Source organism: Acanthochromis polyacanthus, chromosome 4, assembly GCF_021347895.1.
Source record: "Acanthochromis polyacanthus isolate Apoly-LR-REF ecotype Palm Island chromosome 4, KAUST_Apoly_ChrSc, whole genome shotgun sequence".
Taxonomy (NCBI): Eukaryota; Metazoa; Chordata; class Actinopteri; family Pomacentridae; genus Acanthochromis; species Acanthochromis polyacanthus.
In genome coordinates, this window is record NC_067116.1 from 8372865 (window position 1) to 8400639 (window position 27775).

Sequence of the window (27775 nt, forward strand, 5' to 3'; positions counted from 1 at the left end):
GGCCATCACACGGCCTTCATCAGAACATATGTTCTTCATCAGAAAAGCTTCTTGATCTTAAACAGACACTTTCCTCACATCAAAAGACTGGATATTTGGATTATTATCCAGGTAGATGCAAAACATGGCTTCAAATGAAAAATGTTTGATTCGCTGTGTGGCAGCACTGACTTCACCCGCGGTCGACAATGACTAAAAGTTTGATGTGAAGGCAAAGCAGAGGTGGGAATTCTCAATACTGTTGTGCCAACAGTAAAAGGATGCTAAAAAGCTGCTTTTTTGTTTTGTTTTTTGATGAATACCACAATAGAAACATTTCAACCTCAAACACTAGTTGTGAGATCTCAGTGTTTGGTGAAAACTGATTACTTTCTTTGGGCAGTGTCTCTAATTAAAGCCAACAACTTTGCTAAAGTAACTTTAGATGACAACTACCACCAATGATGAGCAAAATAAAAACTAGTATGAATAAATAACATGATTTGAAGTTGTAACCCAAAACACAATGGTGTAGTTCTGGTGTAGTTAAAACAATGAGATACATTTGTGTGCCAGAGACGCATCAATACTCTGAATAAATGCAGCAAAACCAAGCATCCATGCTGTCAGCTGCTACACACAATACCACAAACATGGAGCACAACTATTGACAGTAGTTCTTACTTTTATTGTATTTGTACATGAAAAAGACAGTGTGCAAATCCCCAAATACAGTGTTGTGCTAAATTGTTAGGGCCACCATCACTTTTTGTGTTCTAGCAATGTTACAGTGAAACACACATATGCATCTTTCAGTCTTTGCAGTATTATCCGGTTGTATCTTTATGCAAATAAGACACAAACATTTCAGAATAAAACACATAACAGGCTAAAGTCAGTATTGAGTGTGACCTCCATTTGCACTTAATGCATCTACATGAACTACTTTGGACAGAAAATATAAGATTCACTGCACCAATTTTCAGTCAGGACATGTCAAACGTTTCTGATTGGTTGGTTATGGTTGTAGGATTCTAGGTTAGGTCTAAATCCATGTTTTTTAATGTTGAGCTTTTGCGTGTGGGTGGAGAGTTGGGTTTTATATTTTTATTTCTATTTTTAATTGTATTTATATACAAATAAATACAATTTTGAAGTTTGAAGTTAATATTTAAAGTCTCAATCATTTCATGGAAAATGCCAAAAAATTACACAATTTGACAGGAATATAATCTTTTTTTTAATTTTTTTTTAAAAAGATTTGTTCCACATCTGGCATCTTCATCTGGATACTGAGACCTTTCTACATGGAAAGGTTAGATAAGGAGGGACCTCTGTGGAAGAGCAGCAGCCAAGAAACCACCAGAGAAGCACTGACAGACACTTTCTATAATACACCACAAGATTTCTTGAATACACTTCGTGACAGTTGACCAAAGGCAGTTTAAGATGTGTTCAGTGCAAAGGGAAGTCACACTAAGAACTGATTTTAGCCTATAGAAGCCTCTTTGTCGAGATTTGTATTTATATTTGCTGTATTTTCTTGTATCTTAATTAAGAGACAGAATCAAATATGCATGCTCATTAAAAACCTTGCTAAAACCATAAACCTAATGTTTTGCCTAAGATCTTTGAACCGCACTGTAGAGTCATTACAGATAATCAGATATTCAGACACAGTGGTGCCAAATATTCACTCACATAGACACAGAGTAGAGACGCAAAGGACATTAGCAAAGGTTTTAGGGGTTTTTGACAAGCTTTGATTCCTTCAAATGAAAAAAAAAAAGTCCTTTTGGGTTTTTAATTTGATATTGTAAAAATGTTCTTGTAAACACTACATATTGTGGTAAGTGCAGGAAGCAAATAGACAAACTCTGTGTTTCTGTACTCATGACTACGGACCACCATGGCCCAAACATTATACAAATCAATCCAAAACACACGCAGGCCATGGCAACATACACAGGAATCATTTTTAGGTGAAACCGACATCTCTGTGCTACAATTCTGGATGTATCAAAATCTTACAAAAAGTTCACACGTTGTTAAAATAAACAACCAACATCCTCAGCTACAGACTCTAGCATTGGCTGACTAACACAGAGTACAGTGACTGGACTCAGACAATCTGCACTGTTCCCAGACATCAACAACATCACAGCGATATTGCAAGAAAACGGAGAAGCCCTTTACTTGCACACTTGCTCAGTATCACATTTTACTTCCAACATACACAATCGCTCACCATCACGTTCATCATCGCTACATCAAAAACTGAATTATTAACAAAGGATGTATCACAGTGCATAATAAACTACATTACAAAACATTAGATCAAACTTGTCAAGTGCTTGTAATCATCTACAAATTAGGAAACTAAACACAAAAAATGAACGTTAAACGGAGGGTGAGGCCCAATTTCTTGCTTGTGTTGTACGTCGCTTTGGACAAAAGCGTCTGCTAAATGAAATTGTAGAAAGTAAAAACACGTCTGCTTTTTTTAAATCACTGACATCAGAAAATACAAAGGTGGCGTGTCAAACTAGCTGTGCTCTTTCAAATGCATAGGATACCAGAGGTCTACAGAATGAAGCGGGATTCAAGGTTGTCGAGGTAACTTCATGTTTAACTTTTGCTTTTAGGGCTACAGTGGTGCTCTACTTCACACCAGGATATATCGCCATGGTAACACATGCTACACACCTCACCTGCTCTGGAGCAGGTTCTGTTTGAGATGACATTTCAACGTGAATAAACAACAACACCTACTGACCAGTCAGTGCCTGAACAGTGAGAGGGCTTTTTAGGAAGGCAACAGTTTCTAGCATCTAAACTCTTCTTTCTCTAATGAGCACAGATATGACCGTGAAGAGACTCCAGTCGTTCTTGCTTTGTTTTTTTCTGTTGACAAAAAGCAAATTCAAAATAATTTTATTCTTCTATAGGCCTTCGTATAGCAATGTAACATTCTAAGCAGTAAGTCTACTTACCGGTTTAAATAAAATGTAATATTTGTTCTGTAGTTGCTCCCACGACCATTTAACACCACCACAGTTACAGCTCTAGACCTGTAAATGTTACAACTGCTCATCTGGTGCCAACATTGTGCCTCATATGTGAACGTACTCACATCCAGGTTTGTCAATTTGGTTGGTAGGCCCCTGCTGTATGTTAATCTTAATCAATAAAGAGTGACTGCTATGTGTTTACTGATGAATTTAATTTTCAATCAGGACTGTCTCCAAAACACTGGATTGAGATTCTAAGTTTGAATCCAGATTACAGAAAAATAACAAAAATGCCTGAAATCCTGTCAGAGCTCAACATTTAATGCTGCACTCTTTTTTTTTTCACATGTGAACTCTTAACTGTGGCCTCACTGTTAGCCCTGGGTTAATGAACAAAGTAACGAGCTACTATGACTTTTAATATGAGTCACATTTGTGAGCTGAAAAAGCTAAGTTTCATAGCAATATTCAATATTATTTTGATGGTCCATATCTCCCTGTTTTACAGTGAGGTCTAACGAACAACAGAGCTACATCAGAAAGTACAACAGGTTGTGAGTGGGAGCCTGTCGCCACACAGCATCAGCAGAAGAAAGCAAGAAGTTCCCATTTTAAGGTGGCTTCACCAGAAATGCTACTGTACAGACAGTAGGTAGTAGAAGAATAGAAGCAACTACAACAACCTTGTGTTGTTTGCTGAAAATGAAATTGTAATAATTGAAATTACGTTGCAGTGTGTTTGCATTCAACTGAACTCAAAAGATGTCAGCTCTGTTATTTCCCTCCAGCCTCCCTCCTGTTTCATTTTTGTGCTGTTATTCTGAGTACTGATCTTGTGTAAACCTTTCTTCGTACCCACGTCAGAAAATTGTCCTCAATTATTGTTCAGTGTATACTTTACTTTAGATGTGGCAAGACTGAATAAATGTTGCCCCACACTCCGTCTGAACACACCTTTTAGACTCTGAGGCAGTGCACAGCAGTTTGTACTCCTTTGAGAAAGCTGTTTTATAATCCTTGTAAAGTTCACATCTGCCACAAGGTATACTACTTGGTATATGTGCCTCCACAGCTGTCAGATACATTGGGTTGTGCAAACATGTTTTTTTTTTGCCAGAATTCTGCATTATCACCCTCCTCTACCAACAGTGGAGGCTGTGTTTCTTCTTTCCTAACTGTACCATGTGCTCCACTGCTGTGATTCCCTGAGAGGTTCCTCTGCAGTCATGTCTCAGTACATGGCCTCAGTGTCTCGGATGCTTCCAAACGACAAACTGAAAGTGCTTCCTATTCTCTTGGTGACCCCGCTGCCTTCTCGCTTTTTCTTCCTGTTCCAGTTCAACAAGGAGGCGGAGCTCTGGCCCTTAGCCCCGCTCAGCAGACGCTGCCGAGTATTTTCCTTATCGCTGCCGTGAGATGGCACTATGGCCCTCCTCTCCATCTGCTAACACACACAGGTAAGAATACTTGCATCCAGTCAGTGGCAACCCAAACACACACACACACACACAGATGCCCTTCCTTACCTGTGTATCGTGTGAGTGTAACGTAACCACACTGATCTCCACCCCTCTGTCACTGCAGCTCTTCAGCATGTGGACCACCTCACCATGCTTGGCCCACTTACAGTCCTGTCCGTCCACTGCCACAATGTAGTCTCCTTCCCTTAGTCCTGCCTCCTGAGGAACATAAAACAGTTAGAAAAGGACTAAAAAACCACATCATTGGTTAATCACAATGTGGGATTGTTACATTTTCCCAAGAGAACATGTTTTCAGCATAGTCATCATCCCTACATGCAGGGCTGCTATATGTTCATTTAGGGGTGACATCCAGCCTGGAAGTCCAGCTTAACTATTCTCATTTCTTCATTAATAGAAAGATCATATTCTGCTTCTGAGGTTTCTCTTTCCTTTCAGTGTGCATGTAAAAGGCCTGCAAACTTACAAAGCCCAAAGATCACACAAGAGTTATTCTCTCTCCCACAGAAAACTGCTCATGTAAATGTGCAGAATATGGGCTCTTTAACAATACTGCATCATTTCCTATATTCCTTTGCTTTTTTTCTCTCTAATGCCCACTAGTGTTGAGTGAGAAATCACTGTAGCCTTAACACACAGTGACATCTAGAGCCCAACCGATTTATCGGCCAGTTGATTAAATCGGTCGATTATAGCCCTTTTCAAAATAATCATCGTCAGCCAGAGTTTTGCCAATTAACGCGGATATATTCTTAATTAAGTACACTACAGCCAGACAACATTACAGGAGTGGGATGAGCAAACAGGTAACCCAGATAGCAAACTATGGGTGAACCAATGTTGAATCTATGTTGAGTCCTAACGTCGAAATTATACAGAAAGCGCAAGGTTGATAAAATGTTGAGTCAACGTTTGCTTACATAGATTACATGTTTGCAAACATAGATTCAACATTAGTTAAACATTGACCTGTCAAACATTTTAATTAAACCAAAATACAATGTAGATTCAATGGCATCTTTTAAACACAAACTTCAATGTTGACAAAATGTTGTTGAATCAACGTTGATCCAACCATCAGTCTTCAACCGTAACCACAATTCAACCTTCTTAACCCTAATTCAACATTGATTTAACATCTTTTGCTATCTGGGTAAAGTGTGATTTATGGATGAAAAGCAAACGTTGACTCAACATTTTATCAACCTTGCGCTTTCTGTATAATTTCGACGTTAGGTCTCAACATAGATTCAACATTGATTCACCCATAGTTTGCTATCTGGTAAGTTTGTCACGACGTTGTGAAATCAACAATGACTGAACATGTCTCCCATTTCACTTTAACTGTCTTTGCCATGTGTCATGACAAGTGACGCTTGCTTCTTTCCGTCAGTCATGATTTTCATTTACACTGCATTGCTAAAGTTGTGCTAACCTAGCTTAAGTTGCTCCCTGTCTGTTTATGTTAGCAATAACATCACTGTAGTTATGCCAACCTAGCATAGCGGTAGCTAACAGCTTAAAAGCCAGTAAGAGACTGCAGTGATAACGTAAATGTACAAAATATTTGAGAGTACAGAACGACCGCTCATCACTCCGTCGGTTGTGTGTTGAGGCGCATTTAAGAAGGAACGATGTGAACGCAGAGGGGAGGGGGTTTATTTGGTTCAAATGATTAGCATTACTGTCTGTCTTTAGCAACCGTCATGATGTCATGCCACTCTTAGTTTGTCAGAAAGTAGTTACACAGACTGGAACAGCAACTCACTGTGTTGTTATGGAGGAACATTAGTGTCGGACTATTTGTGACTATTATATATTTAAACTGCAACTCTGTCAAAGATGACATGTTTTGACATCTGAGAAATGAATCTCTGGTTTTTATTTAGGCTCATATGAGTCCTAACTTCACGGCAAAGAAGATAATGGAGTAGAGAAAATGTGATTTAACGTTAAAGGGCATCAGAAATAATGTTTTATCAGTAGCTTCAGTCATTATGTTGCTTATATACAGCATATATTTGAAGAGTTCATTTGCAAAAACAGGTAACTCCGTTTTCAGAAAACTCTTTTTTTTATTGTTTACTTGAGATAATAATAATAACACTAATAAATTATTTTTTCTCTATTTTTTCATGTATTTTTCTACTGAGTCAAATCCACTCAACTTCAGTTTGATTGATATTATCTCAAGTAAACAATAAAAAAAAGTTTTTCTGAAAATTTATCAAAACGGAGTTATCTGTTTTTGCAAATGAACTCTTCATTTATATAACCTACCTCTGATTTGCAGCAACAAGAAGCACAAGACAAGATGTATTATTATTATTCTCATTTATACTCATTTATAGATTGACTCTTTTTAAGGTTGTATAATGTCCCACCGGTTTAATGCTTTGTTGTATGCTTTTGTACTTGAAAATTCCTCTCTATTGTAAAGTTAAACAAATACTAAAGGACAAAGTATTGTAAAACAGTAAAATGTTCTGCCTGCAATTCATATCTTTGTTGTTGAAAGCATTAAGGGACCAAAAAAATAAGCTATTTTACTCATTATATATTTTTTAATTAATCAGCCGATTAATTGGTTATCGGAATTTTTTTCGGCCAAATATCGGAATCAGCATGTGCCTCAAAAAATCCATATCAGTCGGGCCCTAGTGACATCAGTAAAAATGTACAGTTTTATTGTTTTGTCAAAGCTCCAGGTTTACTAAGTTTCTCACCTCTGCACAGCCTCCAGGTACGACTCCAGCCACCAAGACAGGGGAGTCTCCTCTGAGTGTAAGACCCAGGCCACCTTCTCTTCTCTGGAGGCAGATCAAACGCACTGGGCCCCAGCGAGCTCTCGCGCAAAACACCGACAGAGGCCCCTGCAGCAAAAGGAAAGTCATTGCCAATAACACTTTACAATAGGTGCTAACATTTTCTTTAAGTGGCTAACCGAATTCTTTATGTGTGTTTCCTGTGGGGTTTACCAGTCTTTGAAAGATGTCAGTAACCTGGACTGTAGAGAAGTTGGGTGGCGTGATGTCTGGTTTCCAGTGGGTATGAGCTGTCATAGCAAGAAGCCAGTCATTGAGATTTATTCATGGATTAAATGTAATCATTTATTATGTCATAGATACAACTTACATTGAATCTCTGGGGCCTCTGCAGTTTCATCAAAGTCATCCTCTCGATCCAGCTCTGAGTATTTATCCAAGGAGCATTTGTGTGTGAGAGATAGCACATCCTGCAGGATATCCATCTTCCTGAGGATCTTACACAGACTGTGGACACGCATGGCCTCCTCATGTCTGATTACTGCACGCCGCAGATGGGCTTTACCTTAATGAAGGCAAACAATTTTTTTGATATTTTTAAAAGCATCATAAATGAATTAATGTAACTTTAAGACAGAATATTTAAAGAAATTAGAATAAAAAATTTAAATTTGATGTTTGCACGTAACCTGTTTGCACAAATGTAATTCCCGCTGGTGGACATGAACTCACCAAGCTTTCGTCTTTTTTCAGGATCTCGTAGAATCTGGCAGAGCGGTGGCCCTGCAGGAACGTTGACATAAAATTGAAGGTAGGCCTTCTCTGCTTCCTCATCACAGTCTTGCCCTTCAGCAGACACTACAAGGCAATTTGTGAAGTTAACATGCATTGATAAACTGATGGTTCTGCCACATTAGGCAATAGCACACTTTTGGAGGGCAATGGATACTAGGGAAACAATCCTACGACGAAGACAGAACACCTTCTGACAGACTAACCGGATGAAATTTACATTAACAAAGTTTTTAAAAAGTATGGTCCCTGGGCACCCAGATAGTTCAACAGGTTGAGCAGGCGACCCATGAACAGGGGCTATAGTCCCCTACTTTCCTGTCTGCTTCTCTACTAACCTGTCTAATAAAGCCAAAAAAATAAAAAAAAAGTGTAGTCCCTGTAAGCCATTATATTCCAAAGCTGTCAACACATTATCTGTGACATTGTTTTTAGCAGGCAGCATTTGATGCTAATTACCATAGCTATACACCGTGTCCCAAAAGTTCGTTCTCTCCAGAAAAACAAAGCTCAAAGACTGACTATGCAATATAATCAATTTATTCAATAACCAGTATTTCCCCCTTTCACTTTGATCACCTCTTTCAGTTTTTCAGGCATGAAATGTACAAGGTTCTTGATTGTGGATGGTTCTACCTTCAACCACTCCCACACAGCCCCTAGAGTTGAGCTGTTTCTTGTTGGTTGGTGGTGGACTGATAAAGATACGACTGTTCAGGATTCCCAAACAGTTCTCAATTGAGTTAAAGTCAGTGGAGGTTGGTGGTCATTCCTCCTTACACAGAGAGTCAGGTAGATGCTCAGAACACCACTGAGCCAAAATGTGCAGCTCTGACAGACCTGAAGCAGACACAGCCCCCCAAACTATACCAAGGGCACTGAATTTAACTGTTCAGAAGATGGAACTTTTTCAGAATCATCTGTGTAGACACAGTCGTTTTGACTGTTGGGTGTCAGAAATACGTAGCGAGGGCATTCATCAGACAAAATCCAGTTCTTCCAGTCTTTCGGAGTCAGAGTTATGTACTTCTCTGCTAAAGCCAGTCTCTTCTCCTTTTGCAGTTTGGTGAATTGCAGGGTACGTTGCCTCTTAAAGCTTTCAGCCCCAATGTTTCTGTTAGATAACAATAGTTGCTTGCATGAATGATGTCTTTTACCTTTGGCCTTTCTCATCAGATCCTTGGCTCTTGCAGATGGACGTCCTGACTGAGGCAAGTCTTTGAAGGATCCTCTTTTGTTGTACCTTTGCCACCACTTCTGGCATCCGGCAGATACTTCTGCCAAATGTTAGAGCTACCTGCTGATGAGGTTTTCCTGCATTTTGAAGAGCAATGGCCTGTGCACGAATGTCAGACTCTGAAAGAGTAGCTTTTCCATCCTTACTCTTTGCCGTGGTAACAACATTTCCAAAATTTGGTTGTGAGTGTAATGCATTTTGGTCAAGCAAGAAATTTATACACTGGGGCCTGACAGTTTGACCAAACACACAAACAACCAAACAGTACCTTATAGACCAGGTGGAACCCATTTTGGTGACAAGTTGTCCAGTGGGGAGAACAAACTTTTGGGGCGCAGTGTATAGCGAGATCAATTGTTAGCTAAATCCTCTCATAAAGAACAATTCAAAAACCAATCCAGTTTCTACTAAACACGTCTTGTTTGCTATTTGGACATCTTGTACATCTAAAAAATTTCATCTTTTCTCCCAATGAGCGACCAAACCAGGATTCACAGATGCGTTTTTTGTTTTAGGTGCGTTGTTGATATTGGTTACAGGTAATAAAGAAAGGCCAATCGCAAATATTTGGAACCGATACACAGGAAAAGTTATTTTTTTACAGCATGTGATAGCAGAGAATCAGGGAACAATTACTTTAACGAAAATAGGAGGGATAACATTTGAGTGTCATGACACTGTAGTGCTCTCTTGTTTACTGTGATTAACTGACATCAATGACAGTTTGTCCACTGTAGTTCTGTCTGCTGTTCTTTTCTGTTTTTTAAGGTTTTTCTATTTTATCTCTTTTATTGTAAACTACAGTTCATGTCTTAAAGCAGTAGTTATTGTTCTTAGACACTGTTTTAGGGAAATCTATGGCTGTACCCTAACTTATCTACGAGCTGTTAGCATCGATGATATGTCAAAATGTCTCCTGTGGAACTAAGTCGAGACCTCACAAAGATTTTAAAACACATCAAATTTGCCATGTTTTTAAATTTTTGAAAATGTTTACTAATGAAATTGAAAACTGCCTATCAGGTCTTACATTTGGCAAAAATAAAATACTTCATAAGAATTTGGACATTCTGGTTTTTGGTAGGGTCTTCCAAATGCCTAAAATAAAAAATACTAACAGTAAAAACTAAATGTGGCTTAGACAGAAGTTGCTCTACAAAACAAGAAGTATACATATTTCACAACTGATACTGAATTTAAATATTTGACTTACACACATGATCACAGAGTGCAACAGCGGCATAGTAATGTGAGAGTGCACGGAAGTGTTCAGATTTGACCTGAACCATGGACGCCCATGAAAATGGTACGTAGTCCTTCATCAGAGGCTGTGTCATGGTCTGCTGCACCAACAAGTAAACATCTGACACCTACAGAGTACAGATGTGCACAGAGAGTGAGCATCATAGGGCAGGGCTCCAGCATGCAAGTCAAATTCTGTCATGTTTAACTTAACATGTTTACTGGTCACACTGCTGGCATTGAGCAGAACTGTCTGTGTGTCTGTGGACAACTGCTTAAGTAGAAAAAGTTACTGTTACAACTGAAGTAAATCTGACAGCTTGACTTTACTCTTTTTAAACTGGCTAGTTTTTAAACAGTCGAGAGACTTCGGGGTCTATGAATGCATATCAGGTGTTTGGTAAATTGTAGCTTCAGAAGGGTTCTAGGTTACATTCTCTGGATAAGTCTCTGTAAGCACATGGGTCACACTGTACCACCCAAAACCGCCGACATACTCAGCCTGTGGGAAACACAGATATGACAAAATAGCCAACATGATACATCACATTTACTGCAGAGAATGTGGCCAAATATTGCTGAGAACAGTGCTTTTACTGCCAAAACATTATCATTCCAAACTGAAACGTTAATGCACAATGTCTCCAAGAAAACAACACTGTATCATGGCAGGATTGACGGTGGTAGAGCAGCCCTTTTGAATGGGCAAACCAAAGCAGTGAGAAATCAGATATGATGATAAAATTTAATTTAATGTAACCAAAAAGAATTCCAGATCATCCTGATAGTAAATAACAAACTGCACATTTATTCCTGTTTACAATCAGCTGACAAAATGTGTCAGCAAATAACCAATTTGAATGGAAACTGATTTGGTGCTAAATAGTACAGTGAAAACTGTAGGTGCACCTGTGTAACCAGTGTAAAAGTTAGCCTGGAGCACTGCAGCATATCAACAGCAACAACACAGACAAACCATTGATGTGCCAACTCACTCGTGCGGCCTCTTGTGCCAGGCGGAGTTGGGAGGTAAAGTGTGTGTCCTGTGTGGTGAGTGTGACGCGCTCAAACACACACTCCTGCACCTGGGCAATCATTAGTCGGACCAGCATGCAGAGTGACGGGCAACTCATGTCCAGACTTGGAGCATTGGAGAAATTCTCTTTCAGGTAATTAAATGCACCTAAACAAATATACAAACAGAAAGAAATGATTGTCTGTAGAATGTAATGATCTAAAATCCTGAAAATATTGTGACTGTTATTATGATTATCATTATATTGTTGCTCTACTGTATAATACATGCTGCTGTAACATGGGAAATTTCCCCGGACAAGGGGAGCAATAAAGTATTATCTTATCTTATCTTATTAGAAAAAATCACAACATTTTACATTCTGATATAACCATATTTCATGACATAGTAAACTAGGAGTTTTATAAAATTGTTAATGTGAAATAATTTGACAAGAATGTTGTTAAATGTCTAAAACTGAATTGAGTACACAACTGACTAACGTGAAAAAAAGATAACAGAGGACTAAAATGGATGGAAAATTAGAAGTAGGAATTCAATGATTTAAAAAACAAAACAAAAACTATGGCGTAGCCGGTAAAGGTTATCAGGTTCAGTTGTTTTTGTGGAAAACACCCATCCTACCTATCTATGGATGGACAGCAGAGGTTCAGCCGATGCTGTAAAACAATGCTTCTTTATGTTTGGAGTTTTACAAAACATGAACAAAGCTAGTGGAACATTCAAGTGTGTGTGCGTGTCCTTTTTCACTACCTGCAGCTCGCTGAAAGGCGTCTATAGCTCGGTCTATGCCACATGCTGCAGAGCGGTCCTGCCGTGCTCCAATCTGCGTGTACAGAGCTCCGATGTTAAATAACACACTTCCCTTCTCAAAGGCCAACGCACGCTGACATGACGGAACACCCGTCAGAGAGTCATACCTTAGAGACAATAAAAACAGATAAAATCACTCATTAAGCCGTGGTCGTTGTATAGAACGGGTAATAATAAATCAATGTATGATCTAACATGAATGTAAACACCTTTAAGTTGCACCTGAAACTCAGCAAAGGAGCGAGCTAACATGCTGTATAATTTAACTGTACTGTAATGTCTTGTTAAAGTTTTTTTTTCATATTTTGTTAACCCTTTAAGCTTCAGTCAATTCCAGCCGTTTTCAGTACAAAAAATCGCTAATGTTCTATTTTTAAATAAAAAAATTACGAAAAATACGGGGAATATTGGACGGGCATTGCGAGGTGCTTTTCCTTGAAAAGGACTGATTCGGGGATTTTATACCGACTTCAGGACATGTTTTGGACAAAATAGTTTCCTGGCTTGTGTCATCTGGATGTAAAAGGTTGGATTATGGCCGTTTTTTGTGGAATCTTTTTTTTGTGTATAATAATGAACCCGGAAATGTGAGTCGCGCTGTGTGCGTTGAAGCCGTGTATAGAGAACGGATGGATGAATATTTGTTTTTGTCGGACAAATGTGTTTTTCTCACCCGCTGTGGTAATCGCATCTGAAAGTGGTTTATACCGGCAGATTCATGAGAATCTAAGCTTTCCATCGGTGTATAGTGTTTGTATAAGCGCGTTTGCGGCCGTCGGACATTCTTGAAATTCCTATGCAAATTAGTAGGTGTACCGCCGGCGGTACACTGAAGCTTAAAGGGTTGAACTTCCTCTTAAAGCTCCCAAAGCATCAACAGTGAAAGGAAGATGTTTGGGTGATTTAGGAATGTTGCTTTATAAAATACTGTATGTTGCTTTTGTGTTTTTAAATGCAAATGGTGATATCTGTTATCACTAGTGTGGCTCAGCTTGTAAAGCCACAAATCAGAAGGTTGATGGGTCAGTGTGGATCCCGTAGTGTACTGGCTCCTAATGGCAGGCAGTGAATATTATCTTTGGAGATTAAAAAAATAATTTATTGGGTGCTGCAAAAATCAGGCAGTGAATGTAAACATCTCACGATCTCTTAATCTTGTAGGATAATTTGTACCTGCTTTGTAAAATCGGTTTCTTTTGTGAATGTATCTTGACCAATCAAAGAACTGGTTTGCTGTGTCTAAAAACTGACCAAGTTTTTAAAAAAAGTAAGAATAAAGTTACACTTGATCAACACATTATTATCTCTCTATGTAAGTGGGCCAAATTATTGGTTCTGCAAAATTCAATAACCCACAGTGCCCTGTAAAAGCAGGGCGTGGTGACTACAGAAGCTATGAAAGTAAAAAAGGGGGTTCAAAGTTTTTAGGCTCGATGGTGAACTGTAAAACACAGAGGGTGTAATGTAATGTAAAAAATATTTTTTATTTGTTTTTAGGCTGATTATTTAAATCCAAAAATTGCTGACATAAAACCCACATAATACCTAAAAAATATGTAGGTACTGTAGTCTCCCTTTGGACAATCTTCTACAGTATCTATCAACAAATGTCCTCCTTTAGCTTTCTTTACTTATTTTGTTTTTTTGAAGAAAATAACTTTCATTATGATTTTTATTAATATATCTCTATCTTATTGTAATCGAGTGTTGGCATTTCACATTTCTATGTTATGTTCCAAAATCCAAATAATATATTTCACTTTTTTATTTTGCCCATGTGAGTTCAAAGCAGTGAAGTCATCAAATCACATTTAATTCATTTCAGCCAGAATGAGGGTGGCAGAAGTTAAGCTGACATTTCTTGTTCACTGCATGCACTGATTTAGCCTCTGTCTTATTAGGTATGTTGTTTGACAAACTGAATAATTCAAATGTCAGTTTATTAATATGTTTTTTTCATTAGCGGATAAGTAGGGGAAGATCAGTGACTAAACTTACCTTTAGTTTGAACAAAAGCTTTTACCACCTGACTAGGTGTGTACGTACCCGGCTGTCTATGGAGTGCAGTAACTGCAGTATGGCCAGGATTAAAACACCACACAATGTGCAGATGCTCTCTTGTGACTTGGTTTCGGCTACATTTTGTAGATATTGCTTGTATAAAAGTCAGTTAGTTACTGCATGTTGCCTTTGTAGTGCAACACAGTTTGTAAAGGAACAGTGATCAGGTCTTACCAGTGGAACTGAACACCCAGATTTCTGTGAGCAGGGAAGAAGCGCTGGTCCAGGTAGTATAGCTGGTTGTAGTACTCCATCAGTAGCTCCAGGCCGGCCTGGTTACGGCTGGGTGTACGCATGGCCTGGCCCAAACAACAACACACATATGCAACTACACATTGAATGTCAGACACTCAAAAGCTGTTTTATGTGAATATTTTTTTCTCCTTCTACTGTTTCTTTCATCTCTTGTCGGAAGTAGAGGTCTCATACTGGACCAGTTGAATGTTTGTTTTGGATGAAATTGCATGGCCACATTTATTAACCTGTCTGAGCTCAATAAGCTCTTTGATCTCCTTGTTGTAGAGAGAGCTGTCCTCTCCGTAGTGCTCACAGATGAAGTCCTGTGAGGAGAGACAGAGACATGATGAGAAATCTGGTTCACGTGTGCACAAGTACTTATTTACTACTCCTTGAACAAACTGCAGAGGACCTTTAAAGCTGCAAATGCCCCTCAGAATCCTTAAGAAAATCTATCTATTATGCTGTTCCACATATCCAGTCAAATACCAGGCTTGAAATAATACACTGGATCCTCCTTATTTTGTCTTTTACATTATTTTGTGTTTGTTTGCTGCAGAAGACTAAACCTCTGCATGCGGCTAAAGAAATAGAACCGTAAAAATCCTTGTGGATGTGAGGTATATGGGTTCTGTAATGCATCTTGTGAAAATCTGAATTGTAATTGGCCATATATAAATAAAACTGAACTGAACTGAATTGAGGTTAATTTGGTTTTTGTAGCACTAAATAAATCCAGTCCAGTGATGTATGTTGCCTTCTTATCTCAAAACTGCTTGTAAAACAGGCCAACCAGATTCCCCCACTATCATGTTTTATATTTATTGTTGATCTCTAATGTTGTTCTCGAAAAGAAAGTGAATAAAGTGGTACATGGATACTGTCATCACCTGGACAGAAACAGTGAAGTCCACCTCTTTGGTTTCTTTTAAGCCGAGTGGGATCATGGGAACGTTGACAGCTTCACTGTGAAAACACATGGGTACAGTATGTGTGTCTGTCTGTGATCTTTCACGTTAATCCAAGTAAACACTAACGTACACACGTAGCGCAGGTGTCAACCATGATGGCGTAAGGACTGCCATCTGCTTGTTTTCATCGGGCACTGCGCTAATAAGCAAAGCTAAAGCCAAGTATTAACTCTTAGCACCCTGTCACCTCCCACAGTCATCCCCTCCCATTCACAGTGACCACAAACTGGCATGTATGCACGCCACAGGGTCCTTAATGACACTCTAATCAGGGGATTTTTCCTCCCCTGTTCTTAGGCTGTTGAGGAAAACATGTCCAGGCTGTGACAGACAACACACAAAAGACTTGGAGGTGAGGCTGGCTGACATGCATAGCCTCTTAAACATGACAGTGACTAAAACCTAATTCAGAGGTTCAAAAACATAAACTGGCTCCCACATAGCCAGAGATAAAAGAGGACGTCCACTCAGTGCATGATGTAAATGCAGTAATATTGATTGTTTTCAGCAATTGTAATTGTCATTATTCTAATGTATAATTACTGGACCATGTTTTTGTGTGTGTGTGTGTGTGTGTGTGTGTGTGTGTGTGTGTGTGTGTGTGTGTGTGTGTGTGTGTGTGTGTGTGTGTGTGTGTGAGATCAGGTGCTGGCTATTGTTGTGGGGCCCTAATGTCCCCACAACCATAGGAAAACCAAAATAAATGTCATTTGTGGGGACCTCATTTGGGTCCCCACTAGTTTAAACAGTGTTTTCTTGGCCATGTTGTTGTTACTGAAAAAAGTAAAAGTGCAAAAACGTTTCTTTAGGGTTAGGCATTGTTTTGGTCTGGGTTAAGGTTAGGGTAAGGGGTTAGATATGAATGGGAGTCAATGGTAGATCCCCACAAGGATAGGAAAACACAGTGTGTGTGTGTGTGTGTGTGTGTGTACGTACGTGCGTGTGTGTGTGTGCGTGTGTGTGTGTGTGTGTGTGTGTGTGTGTGTGTGTGTGTGTGTGTGTGTGCGCGTGTGTGTGTGTGCGTGTGTGTGTGTGTGTGTCAGAGCTACCTGTCTGTCTGGTAGGCCTCCATGTTGCTGTTAAGTTCCTCCAGCTCTTCTTTGAGCAACTGCAGATTGGAATTGACAAAGCTGAGCTCCAGAGCCACTGTCTCCTTTACCTTGTTGTTGGTTGTCGCCCTGCAGAATAAAACACACACACAAAGGATCTCATTATTTATATAGAGCAGAACATTTTACAAATAGATATTGTCAAGCTTCCATTTCCCATGTGACCAGAGAAAAGGTGTTTTAAAAGTATTTTCAGTCAACATGCGAACAACTCTAAATGACAAATCTAAGGTTCAGTCACCAAAAGATGCAAAAAGATTCTAAAAATCAACTCTGTGTTATAAAATCAGAATCTGTCATTGTCCACATGAAAAATTATTTACATCTGATGAAAAAGAACTACTCTGTAACAGCAAAACATGAATACGACAATTATAAAACAGATAAAATGATAAAGAGGCTGCACAGTGGCTTGGTGGTTAGCACCACTGCCTTGCATCTAGAAGATCCCTGGCTCACGTCCTCACCTTCCTAGGATCTTTCTGCCTTGAGTTTGCATGTTCTCCCTGTGCATGTATGGGTTTTCTGGATACTCTTCCTCCCACAGTCCAAAAACATGCTGAGGTTAATTGGTGATTGTAAATTGTCCGTAGATGTGAATGTAAGTGTGGTTGTTTGTCTATGTGTAGCCTTGTTATAGACTGGTGACCTGTCCAGGGTGTCCCCTCCCTTCACCCTAAGTCAGCTGGGATAGGCTCCAGCCCCCTCACGACCCTAATGAGGATTAAGCGGTGTATAGATAATGGATGGATGAGCAAAATAATAAAGCAAGCCAGTACGCATTGCCACTGCTGAATTAGCATACAGTCCAACAAGGTCAACATTATTCTTAATATAGTAGAATACAATATATTAAGCTTGTTGCTACTTTAATAATTGGCCTTACTAATCAATTGACACCAAACAAAACAACATGTTTGTTGTGTTACATTTAAGTAGAGATACCACTTCGGCATCTTCTCCCTTCTTCATTTGTTTAACATTTGTTTCCAGTGACAAACAATAAGATCTGAATTTGACAGTACACATAAATATCTGACATTTCAGTAATTTAAAAAAATGCAATATCAACACTGTACTGTGTAAGAAGAAATGCATAGTTCCTAAGCTGCTTTTGGGTTTTCACCCATTTTGGTTGCCAGAGACCCCTGGCACCTCTTTGCTTTACAAGACTGATGATGGTAAGGTTAGGTGCAAAAGTAAACTGATGCGGCTGTCACTCCACCCTCTCCTCCATGATTCACTGTTCATTCAGTAAAACACTATTCACTCCTCCACCAAACACGGGGGGAGGGTCTTAGTGCTGAGTAAAGCAGCTCACACTGCCGTGGGCTGGTCTGGGGACAACAGCACACAATGTTCCTGGAAATCTGAGGCATCATTGAGTTGCCATGGTGATTGATGATATACAACACGTGGTTTGGAAAGAGGCAGAGGAAATTTCCCTAATTATGCAACCATTAAATGTCACTGCCCAAATAATAAGGCAAGACTGAGGTATGCCTAAAGCACAAGCAGGGCATGGGCAAGAATTGTGGCTTTGGCAAGAAGACGGCAGCAAATAGTGCTGGACAGGGCACATGATATTTGTAATCAGGTAAAAGATTCAGAGACGAAGAGATAAACAATGCAGTGTGTATACATACACATAATATAACATTATCAAACTCATAATATTCCAAATGATGTGATTTTAGAAAGGCATTACATGTATGTATATATAACTATATATATAAATTTTATTACAGACACAGTGGTCCAGATAAGAGCAAAAAACAGTACATAAAAAATAAAACACAACATATACATATGAACAATTAAAAAACAAAAAGTCAGTTACCTAAGAGGAGATTACTATACCAATGCTTCCATATCTTGGACAGATAGCGTGTAGTGCTACATTTGATGTTAGTCAATGCCATAATTATGCTGTTCTCTGAGTTATTCAGTCGACATATAAACTTATACATAGAATTCCTCAGTGTGGCATGCAGCGTATTAACACCTGCAGCCACAAACATCTTGCTGGTGCTACATCATGGTCTTCTCAGCAGCATTCTCATGGCATCATTATAAGCAACTTGGAGTTTATGCAGGCTTGCTTTGCTGTATTTAGACCACAAGTGGGCAGTATAGAGAGGAGTGCAGTGAGCTCTGAACAAAGCCACCTTCACTGTTTCTGTACATCCCCAAACTTGCGAAGCAAACTATTTACTTGAGCATATAAAGCCCGGCATTGCCTGTAAATGTCTTGGTCATCCTGCAGCTGGTCGATAATGAAATGCCCAAGATATTTAACTTTGCTCACCACTCTCAAATTATTACCTGCCAATTTGAAAGTAGGAAACATTAGACTCCAGACATTTGTCCTCCTTAGTTCTGTATGTAATGTAAATATGATTAGATATGACATATTGTACACAGTGAAGAGTAAACAATGTGATTTTGACTGAAAAAGCGTTTGTAAAATTACTTTTAAAAATGGTTTATCTACTCAGTAACTAAATATAGATTTTGGACTGCAAATTAGACATAAGAAGCACGTGGAAGAACTATTTGGGTGGCTTTCTACACGTGATTCTTTAACACATGACCAACCTTTGCTCGAAGTTTCAACTGAACTCAAGTTAAATTACGTTAATCAGTCCACACAGTCAAGTCAGAGATGAAGGTAAAACAACAGTTGTACCCCTCTCTCTCTGTCTCTCTCTCTCTCACGTGCAAATGCGTGCGCGCACGCCCACACACACACACACACACACACACACACACTGTGTTTTTCTATCATTGTGGGGACATACCATTGACTCCCATTCATATCTAACCCCTTACCCTTACCCTAACCTTAACCCAGACCAAAACAATGCCTAACCCTAAAGAAACGTTTTTGCACTTTTACTTTTTTCAGTAACAACAACATGGCCAAGAAAACACTGTTTAAACTTGATTTAAACACTGAATGAGGTCCCCACAAGTGACATTGTTTTCGGTTTTCCGACAGTTGTGGGGACATTTGGTCCCCACAAGTATAGCCAGCACCTGAGCACACACACACACACACACACACACACACACACACACACACACACACACACACACACACACACACACACACACACACACACACACCCCTACATCTAGGCTCAAGCCAAGGGCAATCTGATTAGTCAGCTTTAAATGGGCTGCCAAATATCCCCTTTGCACACACCCACTTGCACGAACAACATACTGCAGCTTTTGAGGGAAAAACAATTATTTATTATTCATCACGTAAGTTATCAGAGAATTTGGAAACATTACTTTAAAATATTTTTGCCATAACTGAACCAGCTGACATGAACACCAGCATTAATTTGTTACTGTCCCTCAGTCGAATTCCCACAGAGAAACACATGCTGGAGCACACAGCATGACGTCTTCATCAGCCAATCTTAAAACCCTTCTTCCATCTGTAATTAGCATCTTGAACCCCCCCTCCCCCCGCCACCTCCCACACGCCGGTATTTGTACCACAACCCAGTGCCACAACAGTTCCACAGCAAGTGAAGTGAAAATGAAAGCTAGATGGTCGATGTGTCTGGACTATTCCAGTTGCCCGGAAAGGGGGGAGGGCAGGGGGGGGAAAAAAGGTCTGACAGTGCCAGACAAATAAGTGGGGGATGAGCTTGCCAGAGCTCAACTGGGAATCTCTGCAAGGGAACAGGACGGGAGGTGGACACAAAGCCGACTGATTACAGGCCGGCAGCCTGTGTGGGGGTCCTCTTTGTCTCCGTGACCATGTGTCCCAATAGAAGTGGCAGGAGAGCTTTTTTTTTTTTTTTTTTTTTTTATTTCCCCTCAACTGAGTCATCACCTTTCAGGATAACAGCCTGAATCCAGTCAAAAATGGATGATTTAAGTATCTGAGCTAAATTTCAAGTGTGACAGTAAAAGGTCTAAATATTTATGGTCATGTGAAATTTCAGTTTTTCTTTTTCAACATATTTGCAAACATTTCAAAAAAGTCTCTCTTAATATTTCATTGTGGGGTATCGAATGTACAACAATGAGGGAATGATTTATGTAAATGATTTTATTGTAGGAGCTGCACAGTGGAGTGGTGGTTAGCACTTTCGCCTTGCAGCTAGAAGATCCCTGGTTTGTGTCCTGGACTTCCCGGGATCTTTCTATATGGAGTCTGCATGTTCTCCCTGTGCATGTGTGGGTTTTTTCCTTTTTTTTCTGGGTTCTTTGGCTTCCTCCCACAGTGCTGAGGTTAACTGATTATTCTAAATTGCCTGTAGATGTGAATGTGATTGTTTGTAAATGTGGCCCTATGACAGACTGGTGACCTGTCCAGGCATTCCTTGCCTTCACCCCAAGTCAGCTTGGATAGACTCCAGCACCCCAGAGACCCTAATGAGGATGAAGTGGTATATAGAGAATGGATGGATTTGATTGTAAGGCTGTAACATTAAAAAAATGTGAGCAATAATATGACAGGGTTTGAATCCAATTTGGATTCTGGACTTCTTCTGTAAAGGCCCCCCAAACATTTCAGTACAAAACGATAAATTACTAATAAATAATAATCCAAATAACTATTTCATTACCTTGCTAGCTTTCATACATCAATCCCTGGGAAACCAGTTGTAGCCATACAAGCACAGGAATTAGTAGTGAGGTTGTTTTAAAAGAACGACATTGTTGCTTTTGTGCTGATCTTATTAGATTTTGACACAGCTCCACTAAGGATGCAAAAAGTAGCTCTTTGCTTTAATTAAGTGGCTCTTTCCGCTCCTCCATCAACTCTCGAGTTGAATCTTTATGAGTGCAGGAGTGACAGCAAGGCCCCTGCAACTGAGTTTTCACAGAGTTTTGCACAGTAGGCTATTCAAGCTGTAAACTACAAAAGCATAGATCAAATGTAGCCACACACACGCACATATCACTCAGATCCACACATACACACATTTCTATACGTTTACATTCATGTTATGTACCAATATACCTCAGAGCAGGTACTAAACATGTGCAAGCCTGAGAATGAGCTGAGGAGACAGAAAGGGGGAGATTGAGTGGGAGAGGGAGGGAGGGAGAGGAGCTGGATAAAGATGATGTTAATGTTTTCAGAGAGAGTACTTTGATGTTTTGCCACCATTTCTTTTTTTACTTCACCCAGTTTATTCACCAGGAAAACTCTTGCACGCTGTGTGAATGACAGCTGGCTGCTTTAAAACCATGCACAGTTGTGTGAGTTTGGTGATTAGCCTTGCTGGTGCTCATGCTGTCAAAGTATGCAGTGTTACCGTTTTGTATGAAAACCATTTTTAAAAAAGACACAAAACAGCAGACAAGAAACAGCACAACATAGTGACAGAGACAGGCACATAAACATGCGTGTTCATGCACAGTGAACACAAACAGAACCATAAAACTGGGTGGTGCTGGTGAGTGTGTCTTTTGGAGAGGAATGATCTCTGACCTTTTCCCTTCACCAGACTGCACCACAAATGTGACAGGGCTAACAAGTGAACAAAGCGGTGTCACACAGATGAGAAGTGAATAGCATTTCTCACTACATCTGAAAAAGCATAGGCTGATTTAGAAGTAAGTTTGCAGAGCTCAGTGGGCGTGAAGGGGAGTAGACCTGGATCAGGGAATCCAGGTAGGCTGGGGCCGTTCTTGTAAATGTTTTGTAAGCCAGGAGGAGAGTTTTGAATTTGATTCTGGCTGCAACTGGAAGCCAGTGAAGGGAGATGAACAGGGGAGTGACACGAGCTCTTTTGGGCTGGTTGAAGACCAGACATGCTGCTGCATTCTGGATCATCTGTAGAGGTTTGACTGTACATGCAGGGAGACCTGCCAGAAGAGAGTTGCAGTAGTCAAAGCGTGACATCACAAGAGCCTGAACCAGAAGTTGCGTGGCCTGTTGGGTCAGGAAGGGTCTGATCTTCCTGATGTTGTAGAGGGCATAACGACAAGATCGAGAAACTGAGGCCACGTGAACCTTAAAGGTCAGCTGGTCATCAATCATGACACCCAGGTTTCTGGCTTAGTTTGTGGGCACAAGTAGGCTCGAGTGAAGTTGGACACTGATCTGAGGCTGAACAGATGGACAAGCTGGAAAGACCATGAGTTCAGTCTTAGACAGATTCAGCTGAAGGTGCCGTTCCTTCATCCATGTGGAGATATCAGCCAGACATGCTGATATCCGAGCTGAAACTGTTGTGTCGTCAGCATAACAGTGGTAGGAGAAGCCATGGGAGCGGATCACTGCACCAAGTGAGGTACTCTGAGGTTGAGCGGTGTAGGGATGGATTTTTAACATGTTCCAATGTACAGTACCTCAACAGTGACAAAACAGTGAAACTAAAGGTGTTTTTTTCAAACTTAACTCTGCATTTACAAAGTATTGGTGCACCACAAAAGCATCACAATCATTGGTCCGACCCATTCCAGCAGCTCACCTGAACAGGTTCTCCGCTCCAGCTCTCATGCGCATCTCCTTGTTGATCTGCTGATTGATACGAGCTCGTCGATGCTGCAGTTTACTGCGCTGTGTCTGAGCAAAAGGATCACAACCCTGCAAAGAAGATAAAGGAGTGGAAGAGGTAAAGGAATTGAAGCATGACGAATTCTAACAGCAAATCTGACCATTAGATTTTTCTGTTTCTAAGTCAAGTGGTATGACTTGATGTTGAGTCAGCTAAATAACAGGTACTGTACTGGCCCGATACAGGAAAACCCTGACTGTAAAATGTCTCAACTATACCTATCTAATAAGGCCAACAAAAGGTCAAAAAATAACTAAAAAAATATAAAATCATTCACTTCAAACTGAGTGCTAGAATTTTCTGTTCTGTTTTAGGAGAGTCAGGATGAACTGTTAAATTAGTGAACAAATCAGTGATAAGATCTTGAAAGCAGCTGGCAGAGTTACAACCAGGTAAGTAATGTGGTCTTTCACAAATTCTTCTTTACACAAACAAAGGGTAAAGAGAGACAGTCAGGGAGAAAGTGACAGCAACATTTAGTATCGGTTCGGGTATTATGGGGGATAGAAAAAGTATAGCAGACCTCAACTGTGACCCTTTGTGAAATCACTTCTGTAATCCAGATATCACGTCAGAATTTTTCGTAATTGTTAAGGGAAATTTAAACAGAGAGCGATACAGACAAACTCTGATCTCTCACAGTGGAAATCCACGCATCAGTAGCTTAAAAGACATAAGCAGAAGGGGGAAAGTGATGAGTAACAGACAAAAATAAAGCAGGCTAAAAAGCAAGACAAAATATGCAAAAAATAAAGACAAAAGTAAAAACAAAAAGACAGTAAAGACTATGTACACTGTGTATGCCTTTCGCATATGCATGGCTGATGAAAGGTGTAGACAGTGTGTGTCATCAAAGCAAAACGTCAATGCTGGACAGGACAGCATGTCAAAGATGATGGAGATGTCAAAGAGCACGTCAGAGTTGTAGGAAAATTAACAGCCTGGGAGAGAAGAGCATTGTGAATGCTTACCATGATAGTAATTGGCCTTGGTACAGCAGGAGAACCTTCCCCCAGCAAGATAATAAGTTTAATAGGACTTGGTAATATGTCAGAGCTGTGTATCTGTCTGAAGATTTAACAGCCTCTTAAATCTCACTTCAACGGGCAATTTGCCAGGAACACCAGAACAGCTTCTCCACAGGCGACTGCTAAACGTCTGCTCACTAAATTCAGCAGTGTGAGTGTGAACCACACCTTCACACTTAAAGACAAACAGATGTACAGTGATATGACAGATGGAGAGGTTAGACTGTCAACATGACCAACACTCCCTTTCCTTATCCATGGGGCTTTTTCCATCACCTTCTCTCTCCCTCTGCCAGACAACTTGTTTAGTAAACGGACATTTCTCATTTTCTCACACTCTTTCTTCCTTTGTCTTTCTCGTTCCCTCTCACCCAGTTAAGGTGTTTGTTTAGCATGCGCACGTCAAGTAATCCTCAGAGTGCCTGTGTGGATTAGACCTCTGGCCGAGCTCCCACCTCTGCTCTACCATCAGGAGGATAGAGGCAGCCTGACATCTGTGCAGATAAAAGTCTGACAGCCTGCGTCAAAATCCTTCTATGTACAGGTGACTTTCTCTGAGCACACAGTTTATCTGTGTCACTTGGATGATGGTTTACTTCACAGTCAAACAGCAGAGGGTGAAATGCTTCGTCTGATATCAGGATTTTTTTTTCATTCACGTTTCCTCAGCTGCTCAGATCACTATACAATCACATATTACCATTGATGCTGCCTGACATATTTACTTTAGATGTGCCAGGGCAAATGGAGGTGCAAAACTGCTTCAGCATTTAAAATGCACATACACTATCTTTGGATAATTAAAGGATCAGCTGACACAATTAACAATAACACATATTTTCCCACTTCAGATTTTGTGTATTCAGCTGCAGTTTTGCTTTCTATCTGTTTAAATTTTGCAATACAGCCCACTGAGACCTCTGCTACTACCTAAAGTGAATGAAATCAAATTCATGCCACCTATATCAAAAACAGCAACAAACAGAATAGCTGCAATACTATACAAACAGTCAACTATGTGGGCTACCCTAAGTAAAGTTGGCATTACGTTTCTGTGAAGATGTTCAACATGTCTTTGACCTGCACAGCGGACAGTTTCATGGGTGACTACAGGCTGCAGATAGCCTAGCCGCGCTAGACCCATGCTCTGAAGACGCAAGGGTCTAGGCACGCTCGATAGGGAGGGAGGCGGGCTAAAAGGTTGTCTATCAAATCACTCTGCAGCAATTGGGTAGGTATACAACCAATCAGCGCAACGAATAGGCTCCTAGAGCGCCGGAAATCAGATGATGCGGTAGTTCGGTGAAGCCTTATTTATACAGTCAATGGATGAAGCTCAAGTATATTACTGACATGTTAACAGAAAGATTATTCAAAGTCGGTGCTAATGGAGCTCAAAGACTGTTGTCGTTTTTGTTGTCGACCCTGGCAGACAATTAAATTCGTTGCCGTGGGTTGTCTAGCGCGGCTAGGCTAGTTGTTTCCGGTTGTTTCTGTCAGAATCGTCGCGCCTCTGTCGTCACTTAGTTACGCCCGCCTTCTGACTCTACACTTCATGGTGATTCGTCCGGCCAGTTTTAGGAGCATCCAACCTCGAGCCTTATGGAGGGTAACTAGACCACCCTGGCAGACAATTAAATTCGTTGCCGTGGGTTGTCTAGCGCGGCTAGGCGAGGCTGCAGAGGCTCCCAATTGAAATGCACATCTCCTAAATTTGAACAAACGTCTTTGAATGACCTGTTCCAGTCTCTATTACAATTAGCTTCAAATAAAACACATATGTGTACTTTTCTTTCCATCTAACTCCACAGTTCAAATTCTGTTCATCTCCAAAGTGTTAGGCTGGTTAATACAGGTCAACATGTCAGAACTCAGGAAAATATACCTGGTAATACTGTCATCAGTGGAACACCTAAAGAGTTAATGAAGGAAACAGCACTTGCTAATTTTTTTACAACAATGCTGCAGGTGACAAAATAATCCAAATCGTTTTGGCATAATTATTACAGGAAAAACGCTGCATGCTTAAATATGCCAATTCAGACAAATTCATCTTGTAAGTTTAGGCTTCATAGTTTTTTAAATCTCAAATAGTGTAGATGTGTGTTTCTTGCTGATGTTATGTATAAATAAGAAATTATGTTCGCCAATAGCATGAGTTATTCTTGTATATAATGCACGTACATTCCAGACTCTAAAGCAACCTCATTGTTTATAAGCATTTTTACACAAAGAACAGTTGTCACACTAGAAAGAGCTCTCCCACCTTTCGGATGCTCCCACTGTGGCTGCCATCTGCGGGCAGCGTTAAGGGGATGTCGTCGTCCGACCCACCGTCTGACAGGGACATCTCAAACTCTCTGTGGGGAATAATGCCAGTGGTTTTTCTCTCTCAAGTGTAACTGTGCAGACCTACTTGTCACACACTGTGTACTTTAAGCACAACTCTCAGCTTTAAAATGAAAAAAAATGTCAGCTTTGACACAAACAACATTAAACTAAACTTAACGTTAAGTTAGCTAACATTTACCACTTGCCTTGTTTCTCCAAGTTCCTCCATCGTAAGCAACGACACCGACAGCCGAGAAGTCCCTACATTTCTCCAAACTTGTTCGCCAAATCTGTCAAATTCCGAGTAAACGCAAAACGCCAAGAAAGACACTAACAGATGAACTTTTTGCTCCCGACAACAAACCAGCCTCAGCTCTCTGCGCTGTGATACCACCTCCTCCACTAGCTTTTTTTCTGAGTTGTGTGCAGCTGCAAGCGCTTACTCACCGAGGTGGGCCGCGGATGCAGTATATGGCCAATCACGTTGCAGTATTTAAAAATGACAGCCAAATAAACCAATCAAAGGGAGGATCAGGACCGAACGACAGCCCAATCTGACCAATCACAAGTCATTTGAGGCGTCCCTCTGCCCAGCGGGCCGTTGCTATGGTAACGCTGGGGCTGTGGCTTGTGTGTGGGCTCCATGGTGGGCTGCGAAAAGACCGTAAAAGCTCCACCTCTCTGTGAACTGAAAATACTGCTACTACTGCTGCTACTGCTACTACTACTACTACTACCACCACCACTACTACTGTTACTGCTACTATTATTACTACTAATATTTATTATTGTTGTTATAGCAGCCTGGTAGTAGTAATAATAATTATTATTGTTTTAAATACAGATTTTATACTAATATCCCCTACAGATAATTTTTAAGATATATGAAAATATATATAAAGATGCTTCTTAACTAAAAATGTCGAATTTATTAATTTATTTTTCATTTCAGTTGTTTAAAAATATGAACTTAATCACAATAGTTTTAATTTTATGGGAAGTTATTGCACATTTATCTGCATCCAGTTGCTCATGCATGAATGAAATTTTTAAGTCATTATAATTTGCCTTCCCCAAAGCAAGAAAATTATCTGTAAATGTTAGTGGATTAATTATTATTTTTAATGATGGGACTAGCATGCAGCA

At 40.1% G+C, this 27775-nt stretch overlaps 1 protein-coding gene across 2 annotated transcripts; it reads right to left on the minus strand.

Moving 5' to 3' along the window:
* Nucleotides 1-646: 646 nt before the first annotated feature.
* Nucleotides 647-27063, minus strand: rhpn1 (rhophilin, Rho GTPase binding protein 1). 2 transcript variants are annotated; one of them, XM_051947160.1, is made up of 16 exons: nt 26836-27063; nt 26565-26658; nt 23184-23299; nt 16675-16803; nt 15545-15620; nt 14900-14977; nt 14592-14716; nt 12297-12463; nt 11503-11690; nt 10479-10635; nt 7969-8094; nt 7607-7801; nt 7450-7526; nt 7198-7344; nt 4517-4669; nt 647-4431 (listed from the first exon to the last, which is right to left on the minus strand). In XM_051947160.1, the coding sequence occupies exons 1-16, from the start codon at nt 26856-26858 to the stop codon at nt 4222-4224; spliced, it is 2061 nt and encodes a 686-aa protein (XP_051803120.1). In that variant the 5' UTR covers nt 26859-27063; the 3' UTR covers nt 647-4221. The 2 variants fall into 2 exon arrangements, with proteins under 2 accessions (XP_051803120.1, XP_051803119.1); XM_051947159.1 differs by having other exon boundaries at nt 647-4434.
* Nucleotides 27064-27775: the final 712 nt, after the last annotated feature.